General features: G+C 38.2%; 2 protein-coding genes across 8 annotated transcripts in view; one reads left to right on the top strand and one right to left on the bottom strand.

Moving 5' to 3' along the window:
- LOC116231893 (uncharacterized) overlaps window positions 1-23,421 on the top strand; it is a 112,286-nt gene that overhangs the window by 40,945 nt on the left and 47,920 nt on the right. Inside the window, exons 4-6 of one of the 3 annotated variants that reach the window (XR_016463963.1) lie at window positions 9,129-9,245; window positions 11,129-11,260; window positions 17,134-17,245. Coding sequence is in view for 1 of the 3 variants with exons in the window: in XM_090134865.1 (XP_089990991.1) it covers window positions 9,129-9,245; window positions 11,129-11,165 (154 nt within the window). In the remaining 2 variants the exon portion in view is untranslated. Of the gene's footprint in view, window positions 1-9,128; window positions 9,246-11,128; window positions 11,261-17,133; window positions 17,246-23,421 lie in introns of those variants that run through there. The other 2 variants (XR_016463964.1, XM_090134865.1) reach the window with 2 other exon arrangements.
- Window positions 267-23,421, bottom strand: part of PLCB1 (phospholipase C beta 1) — a 376,089-nt gene continuing 352,934 nt past the window's right edge. For 3 of the 5 annotated variants that reach the window (XM_031597889.2, XM_090134862.1, XM_090134861.1), the window contains one exon: window positions 267-3,561. In XM_031597889.2, the coding sequence (XP_031453749.1) occupies window positions 3,331-3,561 (231 nt within the window). In that variant the 3' untranslated portion in view covers window positions 267-3,330. Of the gene's footprint in view, window positions 3,562-23,020; window positions 23,086-23,421 lie in introns of all 5 variants that reach the window. The other 2 variants (XM_090134863.1, XM_090134858.1) reach the window with 2 other exon arrangements.

Here is a 23,421-nt window from a genome sequence, read left to right on the forward strand (position 1 = left end):
CTGCCATGCGTTTTTCCTGTTTCCTGTTTTCTTTGTTTTTTTCAGAAGAGCAGCAAATGCACATTTTCCCTGTGAGGGGCAGAGGAGACCCTTACATACAGTTTCTTGTTCTTACTTTTGTGAACAGAAGAGCCTATGGGGGGAATTTGTTGGTGCCTTGTGCCACTGCTCTTCTTGTGAGCAAAGGGCTCGGCATAAGGTCTTCGAGGTCAGGAAGGTTTCCGGAGTCAACTGCCACTTGTGAGTGAATGAACAGAGAAAACAACCACCTTGTGTTAAGAAATTTTTATTTGTCCTTTGGATCTGTAATGTAAGCACATAAAATTACAAGTGGAAGAAACATCATGCCACAAAATTGCATAGAATTTTTACAAAAATGTGAATTATGCCTCTGAAACAATCATAGATTGAAGAACCAAAAAAAATATATACATTTTAACTGAAATATTTCATCCTACTTTGAAAGCAAATCATCAAGGACTAATCAATTACAGACACTATTAATACAATGTACAAGAGCAACACTGATTTGAAAGAAAGGCAAGCAATGATGTCCCTTTAGTTATCTTTCAGTGAATGTTTAGCTAATACATGAGCATTAATTAACATAATTATGAACATGTTAAATCTAAAATGTCTGGCTGTCATTAGAATTTTTAAAATTCTGTTTATACTGCCAAAACCAAGCTATTTTCAGTAGTGTAAAGATATCTGAAGTGCACGACCTAGTTTAATATAGACTGCTCTATTCTATACAGCAGAAAATCCACAATACAGCATTTCCACACATTCAACACGGAACAAGGCAAATACATAAAAGGCACAAGACTTGCACATCATAAAGACCCTTTTTCATTATCTTACTCTAGTTCAAGTAATATCAATATTAAATGAAATCTGTTTCACTGAAATAGTTTGAACAATGCAAGATGTACAGTATTACACACTACCTTACACCTGCAGAAAGTGGCACTGTACAGATATAAAAAAATGTGAGTACAGTAAATGGTCAAATACAAACGTACTGTAAAATGACTACAGCCGATAGTATACTTAACCCAACCAGAATAGTTTTGTTGTATTTTTAAATATAAATAAAAGATTAATTGGTATTTGCCCAAGTTTCTTCTAAGACTGTGGTGAGACCCTGGCTCCGCTGAAGTCCATGGGAGTGTACCACTGAAATTCAAAGGAGCTAAGATTTTACCTAAAAGCCTGCACTGTACAATGAGTTCTGTAATGCGACAGTCTTCAGTTTTATTGTCAACACTGCTATCAGTTTATTCTTCTAATAATTTAAACAATGTCATTTTCACTTTATAAAATGCAGCATTACATCTTGACTCTTCATTTTCCATAAATGATTAATATCGATTTCAAAGTGCAAAATAAAGATTTACAGAGGATTCCCCTTTCCTAGTATTAAGATGGAAGTCAGATTTTTGAGTTTTATGCTCACTACTTTCATTATCATAAATCAAGACAGTTTTAATCCAAAATACAATCTCCAAACTGTGCAATTTTTTCCACTCTAAGTTTAAAAAAGAAACATGAAAATACTGTTTGTCTTCCATAATTTGAACTTAAATATATACACAATTCCTTAACTGAAATCTTAATCTCAATTTGAATCTTATTGCTTAAATTCAAATAAAATGTTACTTTAAAGTACTAAAATCCTGAGGGAAAGGAAGAAAAGTAACTTTCTTGTTATGATGTATTAAAATGCCTCCCTATGCAATTGATTTCTTTCTCCACTGCTGAATACAAAGTAAGGCCCCGATCTTGCAAACACGTATATGAACATTATTAACCTAAAGAAGTTCCACTGAGCCCAGCGGTATGCAGTGTCAGTTGTGGATGTGAGTTTGCAGGACCAAGCCTCTCTATGCAAATCTGCACGCCTTTTCACTACACATCCTAGGGAAGAGCCTTTAGCATCACGCAATGGCTCGGACACAAACAAGAATCAATCTGTAATGTTTCATAATTCCTATTTCTGTTAATATGGGATGCCAGAGAATAGCATTTCTTTACCTTTTCATATATCCTACTTTCATGAAGTCTCTTTGTCATTTGATATAAATTTCTGAAAATGTGCTGTTACTTCTCTCATGCATATCATACAGTACATAAACTTTGATTCTTCTTATTTTAGTCAGTTAAATGGATTAATATATATTTTTAAATATCAATGATCAGGTTTTTATATTTTGCCTTTTAAATTCCAGACCGTAGTAAAACCGAACCTCGGTCTTAAAAATAATGGAAGATTCTGCTCAATTTCAAATACTGTAGTCCTAAACATTTCATAATCCTATCAAATTCAGTAAGCTTAAAATATGATACTTAAAATCAATACTTTTAAGTCTGCAAAATATATATCAAATTTATATTCTAAAACTACTTTGATTTACAACACTAACACCACAAAAAGAACTTTATGATTGAATGACTATTTTATATCAGTACAACCCAGATGTTAGCTTTCATAAAGATTCTCTATACACGTATCCCTGAAACTTTTCATTTCACCAAGAGACCACATCGACTTCAAATATAAACATGCCATGTGTGCATATAGACAGATGTGTGTGCACATATATATATACACCAACATATATGCACTCACACGGTGTAACAAACACGGACGTACACAAACACCAACAATCTCCAGGCAAATTTCTTCTCTTTCTCTCTCTTCTCCACAGTTCCAAGAGTTTTCAGCAGCAATTATATTTCTGTCCCCGTGATAAACATAATATTAAGACAGCAAGCCACCAGTGCTTGCAAAGCTAAAAAGGATTAAATGTTTCAGTGCAAATGTAAGATGATGGTACGGTTGTCAAGGTGCAGTTATAAAGTAGGAAACAAATATAATTAAGTACTGTTATAATATTCTCTAGGATCTGTATTAGTTTAGAGTACTTTGCACTGGCACTTCAAAAGGAAATCTGCACACATTTGTCTCTTTTCAATATACTGGTCTTCATTAAACATTCCTAGCAGTGAACATGGTCAGAAAATTACCCATTGAAAATTGACCAAAAAAAAAAAAAAAAAAAAAAAAACAACAAAAGAGAGAGAGAGGATGGTGAACATATTAATTTTCCCATTACAACTGCACTACGCTTTAGCATAATAATAAGCTGAAGAATGGGAATGAAGACCTTTGCACAAGTCTTTTAAAACGTTCCTTTTGGGAAATGTGCACTTGAATACAGATTCCTCCTGCCTTCCTAAGTGCTTCACTTGCAGCTCACATCAGGAAAGCAGAGCCAAGTAGTTGGGGAGTGGTGTGCCCTGGCGCACCAATTAGTGCTTGGGCAGTTAAAAAGTAGTATCAAACACTTTTTCTGAATTGTCTTCTTCCAATTCCTCTTCACTTTGCAGAGGTTTATGATTTGATTTCCCACTGTCAGATGCCAGAGAAGAGGGGGCAGAACTGTGGTCTCCATCTTCACTGATTTTCCCTTTCATGGCTTCCTGTACAAACTCCAGAATTTCCAAAGGCAGTCTTTTGAATTTGTCTTGATATTCCTGATCAAGTTCCACCTGCAACTACAACAAAACAAAGAAGTTGTCTTCATTTATATCTAATATGAGTAGCGTCAGATACAGTGTGGGGAAAGTACCACATGAGGGGTGAGGAGGGAAGTTAATAACTCACTTTTGCCTAATTCAAAAATATATTTCTTTTTTTTCATATTAGCGCCACGCATATGATATACCCATTAATTACCATGCAGTCATTGCAAAGCTGAAGGAGAACGCGGTCCCTTGTGCATAAGGCTGGTTTTGGGTACCGTGCTGAGCTACTTAGATCCGTAAGATACTTGTGGTTTATCTGTATTCATGTCCACAGTCCTACTGGCCTTCACAGGATTCCTTATTCAAGAGCAGTAAGGATTGTGGATATGCCTTTGAAAGATTAAGGCTTTAATTAAGCTTCAGGTAGCAAGTCACACATTAATCATGCCACAAATATTGCTCAGAGAACAATATAATAACTTGTGCCAAAGTTTTTGGCATGAGTTTGAAAATGGTTGGAGAAAACATAAGGAAAAACTCAGTTGTCAAAAAGAGTCGGGGGCAGCGGGGGCGAAATCATTAAATTACATTTTTTAGGGTTAGATCATGGAAAGTTACATTATCTGATTAATGCAGAATGTGTTTTGGACATAACTGGGGAAAAAGTGTCATATCATCAACAGGATGCAATAGGCATGCAGAAAGAAATCTGGCTATCAGTCTTCAGGAAGCTGTGGGCCCTTTCCCAGTATTTACTCAAATAGCCTTTGTTTTTAGTGCCCATATAAGGATCTGTGTGATCCATTCTTTAGAAAACATTAATATGCATGGAAGTTTCAGCTGAAGACAAAGCCAATTTTTTCATCATGACCAATCTGAGCATGGCAGGAAGCAAACAGGGTGAGTTCCAAAGCCAAATCCTGCGAGCGCTCTGACCATCTGTCCGTCCATCCATCCATTTGTCTGTCATCCATCCATCCATCCACCTACCTTCTTAAAAAGAGGGAGTCAGATTCTGCTAACTGTAGCTGCAGCAGTTTTGCAATAGTTTCTTAGTTAATCGTATTCTTAGTCAATTGTATTTTTTCAGGAAGATATTAAGATACTATGAGTTCTGATCCGTCAGTTCTATGCTTAAATCTAGGCAATCTAGTTTTGAGTTTCTTTCACCTGACTATAACAGCTCTCACAGGTAATATACATTTTCACTCAAACTTTAGAACCTACTCTACTCTTATCATCCTTGTCCTGTCCACAGCACGTGACTTTACCACTACACCTCCCTCTGAGCCACTCCATTCCCGCTCCCTGTGCTTCTGTCCTGGTTTTCATCCTGCATTTCTGACTTTTTTTCTGTAAGGCCTCTTCTTTCTCCTGTTGTGCAAATCAACGTCCTTAGCTCACCTGGTCTAGTTCTACATTAGACACATTTTGAACTTTTCTTCCTGAAGATTTAAGTCATAGCCTTTTCTTGTCAGTTCTTCTAAGGCTCATTTCTTGCCTAGTTTCTGGCAATCTTCCTGCTCTTCCTGCCTCCGTTTCCACTTTGCTGTCACACTGCAGACAAACACCAACAAGCCCGAGGCATAAATGGTTGCATTAAATACACCATGTTGCTAAAATACACATTTGTATAAACTGATATACAATCAAGTATCATAGCACCCTTCTTTCATGTGGTACTTGTCTCTTATTGAATTCTCATTTGTTTTCTGACTGTATGTCTAGATGATATGAAGGGATACTCCTTTTGTTTCCATTGTGATAATATATTATCTGAGAGACAGGAAACATGGTTTAGCATGGTTGGCAGGAAAAAAACACTGGAACAGGCTGCCCAGAGATGCCCCATCCCAAGAGACATCCAAGGTCAGGCTGGACAGGGCTCTAAGCAACCCGATTGAGCAGTAGGTGTCCCAGTTCATTGCAGGGTGTTGGACTAGGTTACTTTTAAGTGTCCCTTCCAACTCAAACGATTCTATATATGCTTACCCTAGTTTTACCCAATGGCCATGTATTGGTTTTATTACCCCCACATTATAGATGAAAGCAGAGAGATTAAGCTTAGGTACAGATCAAAGCTCATGAGGAACACCATCCTCAACTGCATTTGGTCGTCCACTGTTAGTATGGCCATCTATCAAACTTGTACACAACAAGCCTGAAACAGGCTGTGAACCACTAGGACACCAAGTTATGTAACTTGTATGGTTTGAATTCTACAAACTATTGCTCACAGCAGCTATTTGAGGCTTTATGACTGTCCTGCCTCTGTTATCTGTACCACACAAGGGCTTCCTCAAGCTACCTATGCCTGAGGCTTCCCTTTGACTTCAGCCAGGCACTAGGCAGCACAGGTGAATAACAGGCTCGTGCACCTTTGTGCCCCAGACTAATAGCATCTGTAGCCTTTGAACCTCTACTGCAGCAATGCAGCAGCTAGCCAAGAGGTTGGAAAATGTGTGAGGCTTTACATGACTAAGCCTGTGCTTCAGTGAGCAGAGCTCCTGGAGGCCAGCCAGCTGCCCAGCTGATTGGCTCACATTCCCTTTCATTTCAAAGGGCTCTTCTACATCCTTGGCTACAACCAAAAAGGGTCATCATTCAGAGAAAAGCCTTGGCAACACTTCCTTGGAAGGTGGAGGTGAAAATGAATATGGCTGTTCTGCTTAAAGTAAGGAAAATGCATTCAGGAAAGAAAAACAATAGTATTATTGAAACTATTAATAGCACTTAGACCCAGCTATTATTACTAACCCTACCAAAATAACAGCATTAAAATAATGACCTTTAATCAATAAAGGATTACAGAAGCAGAAACTCTGGTTTCAGACTACCCCCAACAGTCCCCTCCAGACTTTCATTTGAATATTTATTCACAATCTGATAATGAACATTTTATACCAATTTCTGCCACCATCAAGAAAAAAGTGATCACATGAAAAATAGAATATGCTGCCAACACAAGTTAGTAGGAGTGATGAAGTTCACACTGAGCATTTTGCTTAAAAAAAAAAAAACTTAGAAAATTAGAAATTAAAATAAATATGTTAAGCCCCTTAATCAATAATAATTCCACATTTAGAGCATTTATCTTGTCATTAACTTTAAGCTTAGAATACTGAACTCTTCCATTTTTGCTAACTGAAATACATCTTATCCCTCTGCTGCTGAAAATTATTTTGTTTTGTTTTTAACTTCAAAATTTTTTTTGAAGATATCTGGGAAAGCAAATACACTGGGATGTTTAAGTATAAGAATTTAGCAATGAGCTATGAAGAAGTTTCAGATGTGGAGGAAAGGTCTGTAGTAGCTCAACCCATGGGAAGCAGATCTGTGCACAAACACAAATATTTTTGGTTTCAGGCAATTGGATTTAGAATTGCAGGTATCAGGAGCAAAGACCTTACTGAGTGCAGTAAATATAGCCAGTGCATTAGAACATGATCCTAACTACCTCCAACAAGTACGTCTGTGGTCACAGAGACCAAATGAGTTACCAATCCAGTTGTAACTGTACAAAAATCACACTTAGCAAATTTGGGAATGCACCTATGGGCTGGTGCAGTTGCTAAGGTCTAGTGAAAGTCTGCTACATTTCCCCCCAAGCCTACGTCAATTGCTGGAGACAACAGACAGGCACACAGCTGGCTGACCCACAACACCGTTGCCATCTGACCTCCTCCTCTCCACCTTGGCTGCCCCAGGAAAACTGTAGGGGACACCATGTCCAACCGCTCTCCCCTCCTGCCAAAGCAACACCTTTGAAGCTGTTAATGTGAACATTGATTGCTGCTCCATCCCACAGCACCTTCTTAAGGTGCATTTCAGAAGTTAGTAATGAAAGTGTTTTCCAGACTATTTTTCCTTCTCTTCCGTCGCAAGAGGGAGAAGAGAAGCTTCCACAGCTCGGCGGACTGCATCCTTGGTCAACACAGCAGGGTGACCAGACAGTATCATCCCACCATATAAAATCTCATCCCTGAGGCAGATTTCTGATGCAAAACCAAGCCACCTCCATAGAGGGACAGGGTTTCATTCCAGCTCACAATTTTTAATAAATATATTTTCAATTCAAAACGACCAAAGCACCACTACTTGAGAAGCATCTGAAGAATAAATCTTCAAGCAAAAAATATTTGAGAAATATATATCTGAAATACAACTTGTTAAACATTTTAGTTTAACAGTTTTTAGTTTTTAGGGAAAAAAAATCCATGAAATGGATTGAAATTTTGATGAAATTTTGTCAAATCAAAAACATTCATTAACACTGTATTTATTTTGATGAAGCTCTTCCAACTAAAAATATTTAATATAACCAAAACAAACTTTTCTTAGTCTCCGATTTTCCATACTTCTTGCAATTTTTCTGTATGCCAGTTTTTTAAGTTTTGTGTTTCTTTTATCCCTTCTTTTTTAATCTACCTTATTTTACATTAATCATAAACATTTTGTTTCCTTGATCGTACTCTTTCTTGCTGTGAGAAATGCAGTGAATTATGAATGAAAAATAATCAGAATGTCCTGGCTCAATTCTTCGGGCAAAATGCACTGCATGTAAAACTGAACAGTTTGATTTTTGCAACAATCTCTCACATTTCCAAACAAAACCCTTCATTCTCAAGTTTTTGGAAAGATTTTCACAAGCTTTGATTCCAAATGAGAAAATTCTGTAAATTGGGTTATTATCTCTTAAGGTAGAGGATATAGAAAATGTCAAAATAATGACTATTTTGGTACATGATTATTATATTTATTCGCCAGTTGCACTTTGATACTACTTTGTATCCATTGCTGTGGCACTACCAACACAAAGTACTATATTTAATTCCACATAAATACTACTTGTTCTTTTGTTTTAGTGATGATATAAGCTCAACTGCATTAATTTCTTCCACACAATTTCAGTAGAATGCATTCTGACAAGATGTAATAACCAGTCACTGCACGATTCAGAACAAAAGGGTGACTGCAACCTCTACAGGACATTTCTGCTTAGCAAAGCTCCCATTTTCCTCCTCACATATCACTGGGACTGTTTATTTTGTTAACTTCAGAGACAGTGATGTCTTCAGTGGTCAGTGAAAGCATATTGCAACAGATACGCTGTCCTGAGATTGCAGCCCCTTTCTCACTCCTCCCCTGCTTCTCTAAATCTGCTAAAGCTCCAAATGCTGTTTTGATTCCTGCAAATGTTTGACCCATATGCCTAAAGATAATTTTGAATAGAGGATTTGGGGCTTTTAAGACCGCATCAGACAACAAATATGCATAATGTCAGCGACCTCAATTTAGCTTCCAAAATAGCACGTACAGGACACCCGGATTAAGGGTACAGAGAACAAGCAAGCTGCTGTTCTGCTGCTTTTCATTTTCAGAGCTTACTTAATTAGAAAGCCATTCTGCAGGGATACAGCATTAAAAGACATAGGAGTAGCAAGAATCGTTAAAAGCAGATGGAAGCTCAGTAACAGGGAGAGTAAAATTGAGGAACAGAGCTCAGGAATCAAGTGATTTATAGGCAGCAATTTTTGTTTAATTGGAAACAGGAGGAGTTTCTTATTAAGGGCTATGTTATTTCTTCCACTAAGCAGATTTCTGCTGGGAAGGCAAAGGAGTAAGCACTGCTCAGCTGTCCTGGAGCCACCCACAGACTCAGTCTCTCCATGGCACTCAGCACGCCAGAAGGCTGCAGGAGATGTTGACCTGAGGTGAGGCTGATAGGTTTGAGGAGCCCTGGGACAATACCTAGAAGCAATTTACCTGCCTCTGCAACGTAAAAGAATGGCCCAAAGAAAGTAGTTGGAAAATGCAGTTTGTTGGGAAGTCATAAACAACTAAATCCAGGACTGGGAAAGCAGAGTTAACATCACTACATGTGCAGAGCTCATTGAAGAGCAAGAGTTGAAGTATTTTCTTTCTCTACCAGGGGCTAGAGACAAGTGCATAAAGGAACATGCCACTGGACCAACATTTGGGCTTAATTCAAGGACAGTATAGCTAAATGTGAAACGAAGCTGCACTGGTAGCCGAGGTCTTATCTCAAAAGATGCTGATGCACTGTGTCATTAAAGAAAGCCTAAGGGCAATCAGTAACAGAGATGGCACAGGAAACGTGTTGCACTAGACAAATGATAGCCTGTGTCATCTTTACACTGAGTGGAAATCTTCTGTTAATGCTTCCTGTCCTCAGTCAAGAACATCTCTGCTTCAGTGCACGCCCATCACTACCTTTACAAATAATGGTTACTTTTCAGACCATGATAGACATGAGTGACACCAACTCCAGGACTTTCTGTTAGCTGCACCACAAACTCCTCTCTCAGATAAAGTTCCCCTAGTCCCTCACACAAGGTCTAACACAACAAGCTAATTCTCCCACACTATTAAGATCTCAGTGTTCCTCCTGAGCTCAAGGGCAGTTGCTCAGTAGTTTTATTTTTGACTGATCCATTACTGCCACCCCTGGCTTCCCATGTCAACAGGTTACATGATCCAGATACTCCAGAAATTACCCCACAACAGGAATGAAAAAACCAGCATAGCACCAGAAGCACTTTACAACCTAAGGAGCCTAGAAACTGTGTACTGTGTTATTTTCCCTTATTCATACGTTCCCTGTTTGACATCCCCTAACTGCTGTCTTCCAAGTTTCAGCCCAGTGTCTCTTCCTATCAAAGCACAGGTGATTTGCTATGCTTTCCCCAATGTACAAATCCCCATATAAAAGAGTCCTTTAACATCTGCTGTCTCAAGGCATTAGATTGTAACCTTAGGGCCTTCATCAATCTGTGTCTCCACCTTTATTAACTGCAACTTCAATTAAACCAAAGGGACTGGGAAGAAACTTGGGACCAGGGCTTCTAGATTTGAACACTCTCATAATGAAACTTGTATCTTCTTTCTGCATAATAAAGCAACATCTATTCTAAGAGCTAATTAAAAAATAAATGTTAGAGTGATGAGATGTATATCAGTGGTGCTCAAATCACTGTGTACTACATGCACAGATGTGTTTACTATACCTATGCTGAAAATTTTTGAGCTGGAGAAATTCCTTACAGCAAAAGCTGAAACTGGTGATGTTTCCTACTGACAGTTGTATTGTTGTTATTAATTTCAGATCTCTTGAATATTCTTCAAAGAGAGAGCTTGTTCTGATTTCTGTGGAAAGATTTTCTTCACAGTATCTTTGTTTCCTATTTCTTAGCAGTGGAGCAATTTATTCTCATGCAAAGACCTACTCTGTACCTTGTTAAGTTGTATATTTGGAATCATTTTTCTTTCTAATGAGTATTTTGTGTAATTGGTTTCTTTTGTGGATAAAATGCTTTCTTAAGCTATCAGGTGTTCTTTTGATGACTGTACAAATATGAGACCTATGAATATCATGAGGTAGTGAATAAAGGTAATTTGAGCTGATACTAATGGTAACAATCCCCTCTTCACAAATATGTATAATGTTTTAGGGCTAGATCCTGCTCTTTTTCATTATCACAAGAGAAAGTTAGCTTCCTTGTGAGCAGAAGAGAATCTGCTCTGATTCACTTCAATAAATCCAGAGAAATTCCACTGAAGTCTCATCTATCAACAGATACTGCCCTTCGTTTATTGGGGTGGATCCAGGATAAATAACTCCAGTGACATAGCTCAAATGGAGCTTCTTCACCGGTCTGTTTACAAGAAGTGCTACTCATATTTTGGATACTGTCTTCAAAATAAACAAGTAAGTGCATCCATTACCTTCTACTGATCGTGATATTTTCATTTCCATGATGCCTCCAGGGCATAAACAGGCAGAAGAGGCCCAACAGCATGTCCTTGGTAGTAATGCAGTACTGCAACTCTTAGCTCAAGAGGCCATAACAGTCCCTCAGAAAGTCCTTTTAATGACATCTGGAGGTTATAACAGCAACAATATAGTCCAGAAATACTTCAAATCCCGGGTGGGCCAGAGGACATGAGGCTCTCAGAGCTGTGCAGCACCAGAGCAGCTGAGCTGAGTGTCTCTAGGGGGCCCTGGAATCTGCAGGGCCACTTACATAATGTGTTTTGCCTAAAAGTGGTGCTGTCCCACAGAGTGTGAGGTTGTGGCTATTTTTGAAAGAGAAGAGAGACAAGAAAGGTGCTTGAGGCCTCTTGTGCAAGGGCTCTGGAGCTGATAAATACGGTAAGCTGAAAAAACTGTGGTGAAATTGACTCCACAGTTTTTGGATCCTAGATTAAACTGAACTCTGAATATTGAACTGAACTCTTAAATACAGTTTAACAAAGTACTTTTCAATCTCTCACATCCATCTTGCTAATTGATAATTACAGTGTAGCCTGTGTCTGACTATTGGCAGAACATCCATAGCAGTTCCACCAGTACAGCAGGAAGTTCCCTCTAAGCAGAATGATTTCTTCTCAAATACAACAATGAAATGAAAAGGGAACAAATAACCTATTTCTCTGTCTCTCTTTAGTGGCATCCTTGTGCTACTCAATGGAAAAAGAAGAGAGTTATCCTATGATTAAGTCCGGCACCTCCTTTTACTGAGATAGCCTGCTCTGCCCCCCTGCTCCATCTAAATTCTCAAGCCTGTTTTGAGTTCTGAACACATACTAATGTATTTCTTAAGGTACATGCTTGGTATAATTTCGAAGTTATTGATTATTGCCAGGAAATTGCATGGGTTTTTAGAAGTAAGCCATCATTAGCTTAAAAAATAATCTTACTGATCAAGCCTTACACCCCACTTTGAAGTTTATCTTGTGCTGACGATGGCTGATCACATTAGAAAGTCTCTGCAGGATGGAAGCTCACTGAAAAGTCTGCTTAGAAAATTACTAAGCAGTCAGTCCTTCTGTTAATATCCTGTTAAAATGAATGTTTTTAGACTAGAAAGCAAGCACTATCTGAATAAAGATCAAAGCCTTAGAAGTTTCTTTGAAAATCTTTTCAAGTAGTTGCAGCGCTGTAATCCTTTGTAACAACAAAAGCTATTCCAAAATGTTTCCTAACTCACTCACTCTCAATATGAATCTGGCTTCCTCTTTACTATCAGAGATGTACATCTCCCCAAATGATGAGCCAGTTTAGCAACTGACTCATTATTTTCTAATGTACCTTAAAGAAAAAAAAAAATTGATTTAGAATCTAATACTGAGGTATCAGACACACACAAATACATACAGTCAAATGTGCATGTGATGGTTGTATTAGGCAGACGCTGGAAAATATTTATACAATTTATCACAATGTCTCAATTCTACCAATGTCCTCCCACTTGCTTTGGAATTAGGCAGCAGGACAACTGTCAAACTGTTGAATAAGTCTTGGTATGTTTCCGATCATTAGCTCTACCTCTGATCACTGTCTTTGATCTTCAAATAAGGCTGCATCAAGGCAAGAAAGAACTGCAGCATTACAAGCTAAGATTTTCTTTTGAGGAAGTAATGTATATCCATTGTTTCAGCAAAGCAGCCTGTTCTTCTGCTCACCCACGTACCTCCAAGCGTATCAATAAAAGGAAAACTTCCTTTGACATGGGAAACACTTTTTAAAAGCCAATTACCTGCATCTTACTTTGTTTTTCCAGAAGTTTAAGAGTGTACATTCCTTTTCCAAGAAGACAAACAGAGGTTAAGTGGATGAATGACTGAACGTTAAACATATTCCTCCCTACTTACCCACGCCTTAATCTGTGTGGAAAATATTTTTAAAAAATCAATTTGCATTAGCTGATTTTGAAAATTAATTTGGGTAAATAAAGTTTGGGTAGGCACCCAAACCATTCAGATGCTCTGATTTTTTAAACTTTTAAACTATTGTGCTAGAATTGGAAGCTTAAAAATGCTCTCTGCTACCCAGAGCTTGAGGCAGGTGTTGATCAAGCAAATAATAAATCTCAATATTTCTAATTTGATGAAAACAACATCTTCATGACCTTTCTTAATTGCTCAAACAGCAGCCTACCATGAGAAATAGCTCAGCTCTTCATGTCTTGGATGAAGACCACTTTGGAAGAGCAACAAAACCAAGTACAGAAGCATTATTTTATTCCACTGCTGAGTTCTATATTGACTTTTGCTCTGCTTCACAGATGGGGTTAGGTGACTTTTTATTTTTATTCATTTTTTTTCACAGGTTGTCAAAATGATCAGTTTGGGCCAGATGATCTATAGTTTACTGAGCTTTTTTTAAACTGCAGTCCATGTTTTTAATCATCTCAGAATGAGTTACTGTAATACTGTCAGGTTTTTTGTTAGTAAACTTTGGCTTAAGTAAGTGCCTAGCAGGAGTTTAACACCGAAGCCAGAGCTACTGTCCTTCACTTTTCTTCTTCTAGAAGTAACAGTTCAGTGTTCTGGCCTTTGTACTTCCAGGAGGGAAGTGTAGGGAAAGTTCTGAGGCTGAGTATAACAGTGACAAGGTGGACTTGACCCATGTTTGTTACATAACTAACATTAAACTTGGATGTACCATTGCAACTAAAAATACAAAGTCTGATGCTACTGATGGCTACACTGTGTCCATGTATTACTGTTACCTTCTCATCTCTTACCTCCATCAGATTTTCATACACATATCCTCTATTTTCTTTGCTTCATGCTGTATTACTAAACACTTATATATATTTTTTTTACTTGAGATGCAAAATTGGTATGGAACTTTAACTACAACTGTTTAAAACTTTACAGCTTCGTGTAAGAACAGCACTGCCCAAAGGTTCAACCTAATTAAAAATAGCCTGAAGACTTTTACTTCCTGACACTATGATGAACTTAAAAGGAAAAAACCTCTTCTTGTCTGCACTGCTATTACTGGATTACAGAATGCTGTGCAAAGGGAGGTTAATGGAGCCATCCTCATGATTAAGTTCAAGGGATTAATGTTTCAGTTCAGTTGCTTTTTATCAAAACATTTTTTTCAAAGGTCATATTAACTCTGACTATTGCAAAGTGAGGCAACTCTCTAATTACCCATCAAGTTCCAATGAACCATGCAGAAAACTTTGGTTCAGTGATGTTCAGCTGCATCCTTCAATGCAAAATATGACATATAAGGTAACTAAGGTAACTCATAACACTAGAAAAACAACAAAAGCCTGTCCTACTGCTGCATAAAGTAGCTTGAATTCATGCCTATTAAAAGGCAAAGACAAAGTTCACTTATCTTTAGGAGGAGACAGTGATTGACTTTGATGGTTTTTGGATCTACAGTACTGGTAAACATTTAAGCACAGGCAAAATCTAACCAGGTCAAACAAAAGAAACACCTGCACAAAATGGCATGAAGTGAAACTCCTTCCCAAACAGAGATCTGAAATGAATATGAGTCACAAAGAATGCTGCAGATGAGTTAAGCTCATTTTCCTCAGTGAAGTGTTTCAGAGGTTTGGGATCTTCAACTTCCCTGTCTTAGCAACTGAAGGAAACTGCATGAATGTGTCTAGGAAACGGGACCTGGATGCTGCTTAAAATCCAAGCCTGCTTCAACAAAGTAGAGACAACACACTTCCACGAAGAAGTCAGGTGCTACTGTCACATCCAGACATGCCCAGTTTTTTCTCTCTGTGTACAACCTGATGTGGATTTCTGTTGAGCACCCGAGCTCCATGAAGAAGGGAAGCCTCTGAGGGTGTTTTGCCCTTCTTTAAGGTTTGTACGGATGAATGACTACCAGCCCCAGCATTATGCTTCAACCAACCAGCAGAGCTCCAGAGGTCAGCTCTTCCCAAGTATGGTGGATTATGTTCATGGAGCTGTGCTAACAGACCACATGCAAATCATAAACAAAAGCAAGCACCTGCATGATTAAGTCTGCTCTATGGTATATTTTTCATCTTGAAGTGAAATTGGACATTTTAAAGTCCCCTTGAACAGATTTATCAGTGATACTGCCACCATTTGTTTTTTGCTTTTTTTTTTTGGTCAGACCTTTTGCCAGATAAAGGAATAGATATATATCCCTGAAAGGTACAGCTAGCAGACACAGGAAAAATAAGCAATACTACAACTTACTCAAGCAGTGTTATCTTCACACTGATAACTACTTGCTGTATTAAAAGAATGGGTTGAAGAGGGACAGACTATGCTTAATTAGAAAAAAAGTTCTTTAGAGCACAATGTGAAGCTACAGGTGTGAGAAGGACACAAAGTGTCTTCTGCCCATGCTGTCCTGTCCTGGATAGAAAGATTAAGGCACAACTGGCCAAGGACAGCACGATATCCCCCAGGAAGAAAGAGCAGCCCCAATAAAAGTGGATGAAATACCAGCACAGAGAGGAATCAGTCCCTTTGGTATCTCCCTTCTCCACACATCTCAGTGTGTGGAGGCTGCACACTCCTACAAGGAAGAGTGAGCTTTTCTATTGATATCAGTGGATTTGGTCCCTGGCCTCTCTCATTCTGAAGTTAATACAGTTCATCCAAGTATAGTTCACCAAAGGATCAAGCCTGAACTGAGATGAATCCTATGGAACTTCACTAAGCCCTTTGCTTTTTTTTCCACTGAGATTCCATCAAAATGTATAACATGACCTCCGCAGAGCTCGGATTTGTTTTTAATTTAATTTCATTTGTGTGTATCACTGTTGGTAGCTTCTATCTTGTAAAAGTTTTGTACTGTGCAAAACCTAATTTAAGAAGAAAAATTGGCAGAAGCAGCATCCCTTTTTCCATTAGAAGTACTTATCTTTTTAATGCTCTATCTGTGTTTTATTACTACTACAGCACTTGACATCTTCCAAAGGCATTAAAAAGTTCTCAAGAGGTCTTATAACTTTACAATGTGTTCTGCGATGCCAATTCTGATCACAGTCTAGTTCAAGATAAGTTTAATGAACGCTGGAAAAATACAGGCCTCTCATGATAAGTGACTGAGCTATTTGAGGAAGCAACAGTATACTCTGAAAACAATGATTGGTTGGGTTAAAGCTCTCTTTAAAATATGTGTGGAGTACACATTTTTACTGAGGATAACAGGGACTTATCTTGAATTCTGGGAGTATTCCAAATGGTGGTAGGCAAGTATCAGAACTGCACTAGATTGTCAACTTGCACAAATCCCTTTTAGAACAATGACTTATATAATACCAGCTTTTCACCATTTAATATAAATGTATTTAGAGCTACAGAAATACAGGCAAGCATTAGATTTAGTAATGATGATTGGAAAATTAATTCAACTGCAAATATGTAACAGTAATAAGATTATTCTTAGTTAGTTGCAGAAGTTATTCCTAAAAAATTCTTATCACTTACGTTATTTAAACTTTCTTACATATCAATTAGTTTGAAATAATAAGTCTTTAGGCTATCCACTAATTGCAGCACTGTAGACACAATCTGTATTTAAAATTATGCAGTGAAAATTAAGCCAAAGCACCAAGCAGTCTTGGCTAACAAAAACGTTTTCCTCAGCCCTTCGGATAAAGAAGGAGAGATAATGGGGGCACTGAATTCACAGGAGAACTCTTTCTCAGTTTACTATTCTCTGCTTGTCACATGTTAACACAGAGTACCAAAGCCACAAGCTGTTATCCACGTGTTTAATTTGCAGTGTTGCATTTTCAGTGTATTCATTTTCTGATCACATGGTATGACTGTTTTCAGACAAAAAAGAAAAGAACTTCAGTGATTAATGCAAAGGAAGGACAGCAACACATATAACCCGAAGAACAGCTGATTAAGAAGATTCTGCCACAGGATCATTTACAAGTGTAAGGTAAATGTGGATGGGAGATTTAAGTGGTTTGGTTATTTTTTTAGAAGACAGAGGGAAGCTGGTTGCAGAGGAACATCTAGTATATACATGAGGAGCCACCATTTTCAGTTTCTACCTGCTGTTATGGCTCCAGGCTCTTAAGAAAGGCTTCAAACTACTCTTTTAAGTCTTGCTGCCTTTGCAGAATTGATCTCAGGAGAACAGAAGTTCCCTTGTCTGCTTGTATTTTACTTCACTATATGCTGAAACTCCAGTTTGGCACTTGTGTCATTAGAGCTGGTTTATGCTGGCACCTGTCAGAGGCACACAGCATGGACTGCTGCATCAGTCACAGCTGCTGACTGCAGCCGCTGTCCTCAGCAGCAGCAGTGATGGGAAGAGGAATTATTTTTAAAACATAGCTACTAATTGGCAGATGTTCTTCCCTGAATCCTCTATGCCTTCAGTATCAATGAGGAGTCGAAGAGAATATTCAGTTGACTAAAACAGATAATGGGAATTATGTCTCCCACCACAGAAATTAGAAGTAAGCAGCTGAAATATTCTGTGTTAAAGGTATGTCTGATAGAGGTAATCAAGAAGCATATCTCAGATTGATGCTTCTTAAAATCAGACAAACAAGTTGCTCTCTCCCTGCATGCTACATTAGCAGCTACCAAGCTGTTTCACCCTACTGTCTCCTATATTCTGTACTTAATTTTACTTAACAAGGAAAGGCAGAGCATGTAGCTCTCTGTGTATAATATAGCTCTTCATCTTCAGACAGCAGTGATTTACACTTTTGTGCATGAAAAAAGACAATCTCTTTGATTATCAGCCTATCCACTGTGAGACTTTCTACTGTCAGTAACCTGCAGTTAATATGTAACTCTGTAAAAAGACACTCAAAGATGTTCCCTACTGCATGCATGTTTATTAAAAAACTGTTTCTAGATGCTCATTAAATGGCTACAGGAGGAAAACAAAGGTGAATACTGAGTCAATGCTCTTATGGCACGGGTGTATGTTTGTTTGCATATCCTTACTAAATGTGAGTGAAAAAGGGACAGCATCTGGTAATTTCTAAGTAAATCAAAATAATAACTTCACTGGCATACACAGGGATTTTCTATAATAATTTACATTATTGACGTATTCATATTAGACACAGTTTGTTCAGGAAGGACAAGTAAAGAAAAGGTCTTGGTGAGATATTTATCAAAGATATTACCTTTTCTTCTGATCTCCAGTGTATTATAAGAGAGAGACCTGCAGAAAGCCTCTGGGTGCTAACAGAATGGGACATGAAAATGGACAGTGTCCTGGTGGGGGCCTAAAACAGATGATCACATTAGGGAGATTGGGTGGTGAAGTTTACTAAGCTAGAAAACTTCTGGAAGTGAAACACAGCAGGGCATGGGATACTCAAAATACAGGAAGCATTCATATTTACTTTTACATTTGTATTCTTTACTTTATTCGTGTTTGTATGAGAATACAGACATCTAGTATACATAAAAGACCTTTGAGCAAGCATACTGCTTTTTCATATCAAAGCAATTTCTGCATCTGACAATAGAGATGAGATGATCTTGGCCTGTTACAAATCCTCAAACATGGTTTATATCACTGAACTGTATCTACTTCTGAAGAAGTAGCAGCCATTAAAAGGCAGTTGATATTACAAGAAATTAACCCCGGACTAAAAAAAATCACTTAAAAAGTAAAAAAATCCAAATAATAATTTAAAAATTTGAATTAATTTTCAACCAATTGGTATTTTCAAGTGTGAGCCCCAGCAGCGTCTATCTGAATACAGATGGGAATGAAGGGTATTCCAGGGCAAGAGGAGACGTTAACACTGACATGGAATTAGAGAGTAGTTACTGCAGAATTTATTCCATTCTGCCACACAGAGAGTGAGCCCCTGCTCAGAATTACAATGATTCTTTGAGAGAAAGACTGACAGTGAATTATCATTCCCAGGAGCTTCTGTAATTTCCAAGCAACTTAGCATTACACAGACTTGTACATCTATCATGCCTCAACTTCAGCAGCATTACAGCATCAGTGTAAGGTGTAAAACTGACAGAACAGGGAAAGATTTAATTGCTGCGAAGGTCATCAGTCCCATCAGGAATACTAACTTCTGAAACTAGATAAGTGCTCTGAAAACTGAACCTTCGGAATTTTCAGCAGAAAGGACAATTCTGTGATCAGTAATATTACATGGAGATCCCACTGACCTGTGTAACACCCTGACAAAACTCTGAGCCAAACAAGTACTTCTAAATATCCTAATATTCAATAATCTCAGAAAGAAAGTCAGAAGACAATCTGTATATATACTAATAGTTTCTAGAAATACTAAGCTTCAGCATCAGCAGTTGGTGAAACAATCTGCCTTAAGTGCTCCAAGCTCTATGTTTTATTCAGGCATTAACACCTCCTTTGTGAATGTAAAGATGTCAGAATGTGAGCTACCACATGCAATAACATTCCCACAGGACATACAGTAATTTAACATGGAGACTGACATTGCACCATGCAGAATTCTAGTTGCACATAACAGCTACTGTAAGACTTACAAAAATCCAGGTCTAGAAAAGATGTCAGCTTGATTCTAAACAGCACTACACATGGCTGAAGCCTACTGAAATGCTCTACTGTGCACTGAAGAGTTTATCTGAAAGAGCTCAAAGGATAAGAAAAGTGTAGCAGTAAATGTTAAGCCTTACTTTTCAGAACTCTGATTGGCCATTCCTTCCTGGTCAAAATGTCCTACTGGACCAGCTATTTTGTATGGAAAAAAAAAAAAAGCATCTTCAGACTAGACTTTTAAGTCCACATTCTCTTATTCTGTCTCAAAAATTTATTTTAAGTTTCAGCTGTTGACACAGATAAATCACTATTAACTAAATGAAAGTTACTGCTACAGATGACTAATATTTATTAGTGGATTTTGACAGCTCCTGAATGAAGGTCTGAATTTAGGTAACTTCTCTAGATTTCTGTACAACTACTATAATGACTTACAAAGATTGGATACTTCCTGCATATGCTCTGAGGTCATTCCTGAAGCCAGTGGTGTCTCACATGGGAGAGAGAGCTGAGATATACTCCTTGATGGCCTGCACAAAAGCTTGACTTTTCTCTTCCCTTCTGTGCTGCCTGGCCTCCTCTTATCCAGCTGCTTCAGAGCATTCAAAATGCCTTACTCTGTGGTTGTACCACTGAGAACGTATGGCAGAAAGGAGTGGAAGAAAAAAAACACAACATTTTCCCATCACTCTCATATTTCCTTTAGAGTGAGTAGAACTGTGGAGTGATGGATGGATCACATGAGGTGTACTAAGTGGGTATGTGATGCCACCAAAGGTTCTTATCTGAGTTGCTTCTAATTGTGCAGGAGCAATTGAATTGCCCATTCCCTGCCATTCTCCCAAGATATCCTGACTCAACCCAAGCAGGGGGTATGAAGTTGGCAGCATATTGTTTGTAATGTAAGTGATGTATGACAAGAATAGAGGTAAACACTTCTGTTCTTTTAAATGTCCACTGAGTTGTTTCAAGGCAGATCAGATCTATTGCTATGCTTCTGCTTTTCAGGAAAGGAAGTCAGAACATTCCTGAGGAAGAGAAATCACTATTCTCATGACACCTAAACACAAACAACAAAAAATTCCAGTTCCTTAGTGAACAATTGCCAATTTAATGTTGCTGTCTCAAGTAAGTCACTCTTCTGAATATTGGCAAGGTGCTGACACATTCATTATGGTCTACTTTCTTTTGCCACAACTACTTTGTTCAGGAAACATGCACTTTTAAGTACCTTGCCTGTATCCAAGAGGAAAACAACATTTATGTAGCCAGGGCCCCACCTAGCAGCTCTAATCTTTGACTTTACCACAGTGAGAGAACTAAGCAATATTTACAATCAACTGCATTCTTTTTGAAGTGTTTGAAAGTATCTTTTTCTCAATAGTAAAAACATTAAAATAAATAATAAATATATAATTATATATAGAGAGATACAGGATGAGTATGGTAGTGTCCATCTGGGCAGAAACATGTAATCCACAGAAAAAAAGAAGCCTGAGAAGTTATAGCCACATGCTATCAATTAGTCAAACTTATTTAGCACCTGCATTTCAACAGAGTTTAGAAGCAATATCTATTTTGCAAGACCCAGATCAAACATACACAGCTGGTTCCTTTTTTCTTACCCTTCCATACATGTCCTTGGAAGTATACCTCGTACGTATTTAAAAAACAAACAACCTTTCCTATGCATTCTAATAAAACAACGTCTGGGAAAGCACAAGGAATTGCCACACTGATGTTGGCCAGGGACAAGAGGAGCAATCACAGCAAATGTGTTCCTTTACCACTACTGAAGGTGCATCTCTAACGCTGCTATCGGTACCACGCTGACTGGAGGAGTAGACCCAAAACCTGAGCCTTTGTTGTCACTAGGAAGGACCATGAATCACAAAACAACTGTTAAGACTTTGTATGGGACAGCGAAAAGCTAAGCAGGGATGTTCCCTGGCAGGGAAGATCTGCGGTGCTCTTGAGAAGGGTCCTTTTACTCCTGCACATCTGTGAGTTGAGCCAGGGGTCACTGAAAAACAAATAATGCCTGCTTGGCATGTATCCAGAACCCTTTGCATCCAGGTTCCTTAGCAGAACAGTAGGTTCCATTACCAAACACAATCCTGTCTGAGAAGCTACGGTAGCTCTCTCCTCACAGGGAAGCAAAGCATACCAAAGCATTCCAGAAACTTCAGTAGAGGAGAATTATTAAATATAAATACAAACCAAGCAGGATTCAATGATTCAGTGACAAAGGCTTGTGGTTTATAGCCATTCCCTAGTCAGAGAAAACTCAAGACCTCCTGACATGAGTGTAGATGACAGCAGACATCCTTGAAATACTACTACATTCTGTTAGCGTGTTCTAATCATTAGTCCTTCTGTATAGGACTTTCATCTTTCTCCCTAGCTTTGATTGCCTCTCCCCATTTGTTCTGTTCCCTTCCTCCTCCTTTAAAAACTCACTCTCTTACCTCTAAATTTTTCCCTTAGGCTCTACTAATTCCAGTTTTCTGATTTCACCATTTCACCTTTCCCCCCCCCAAAATTTTCTTTCCTGTTCTCATGCCCCAATTAATCTTTTCTCTCACTATCCCATACTCTGGTGTTCCAGATGACAAATATTAAATTTATCTGTTTGGTAAGCTTAATCTTGAGAGGTGCCCAGAATTCCTACCTTCAACACCCTTCCCCTTTCTCATCCTCTACACGTATATGCTCTCAGTTGATATCCCTGTAATATCACCTCACATCAATCTTCTTTACCTCTTCGGAGAGACATTTAATAGTGCCTGTTTCTCTGATATGTGAGTACTGCAGCTACTGTGAGCAGAGAGCAGAGGATATTCTGATGATCCAAAGGGCTGTAGAGAGAGAGCTTGGATAATCATACTGTGACACACAGCCCCTGACCACTGCACTGAGGTGGGGCAAAAGCAGCAATAAATAAAGCAGGCAGGCAGACAATGGGTGGGGTATGATTTGAAGAAGCCACAAATTGCTTTCCCGGTATAAAAAGAATGTAATGGCCAGTGGCAGCATGTTATGCAGCTAGCAGATAATAATCAGGGCTGTAATTGCTCAAAGATTTCAGAGGAACCATCAGGCAGTAAATTGTGGACACTCCTGACTCAAAGTTTTTACATGTAAAATGAAAACAACATTAGCATTACTAGATAAAAAGGGGAATGTTTCACTCACTTTCACTATAGTCTCATATTCCATTTCTACTTCTGTTTTTCCTCTACTTCTTGTTCTTCTATGCTCTTTAAAACAAAACCAAGGATCATTTCAATTTGATGTGATTAACAATTACTCTAAGCTGAAATGACATAATTTTGTTCATTACAGTAAAATAACAGCTCTTTAATCTACGTATTTAATGAAAAACAAAAAATTACTTCATGCTTCTGTGTGCGGGCTCATTAATATTTGACTAGGTAGTAGGAATGTGTTAGTCAGAGAAATCACTCTATTTATCACAACTTGTCACTCCATACTGGCAGAAGATAATATTTCAGCAGTGTTATGTGGGAGATCTGCTAAGTTGCAGCTCAGGCACATCATGGGAAATGACACCTTTTTTTTTTTTGGAGGGGGGA

This window comes from Phasianus colchicus, chromosome 2 (assembly GCF_987193195.1).
Source record: "Phasianus colchicus chromosome 2, bPhaCol1.hap1.1, whole genome shotgun sequence".
NCBI lineage: Eukaryota > Metazoa > Chordata > Aves > Galliformes > Phasianidae > Phasianus > Phasianus colchicus.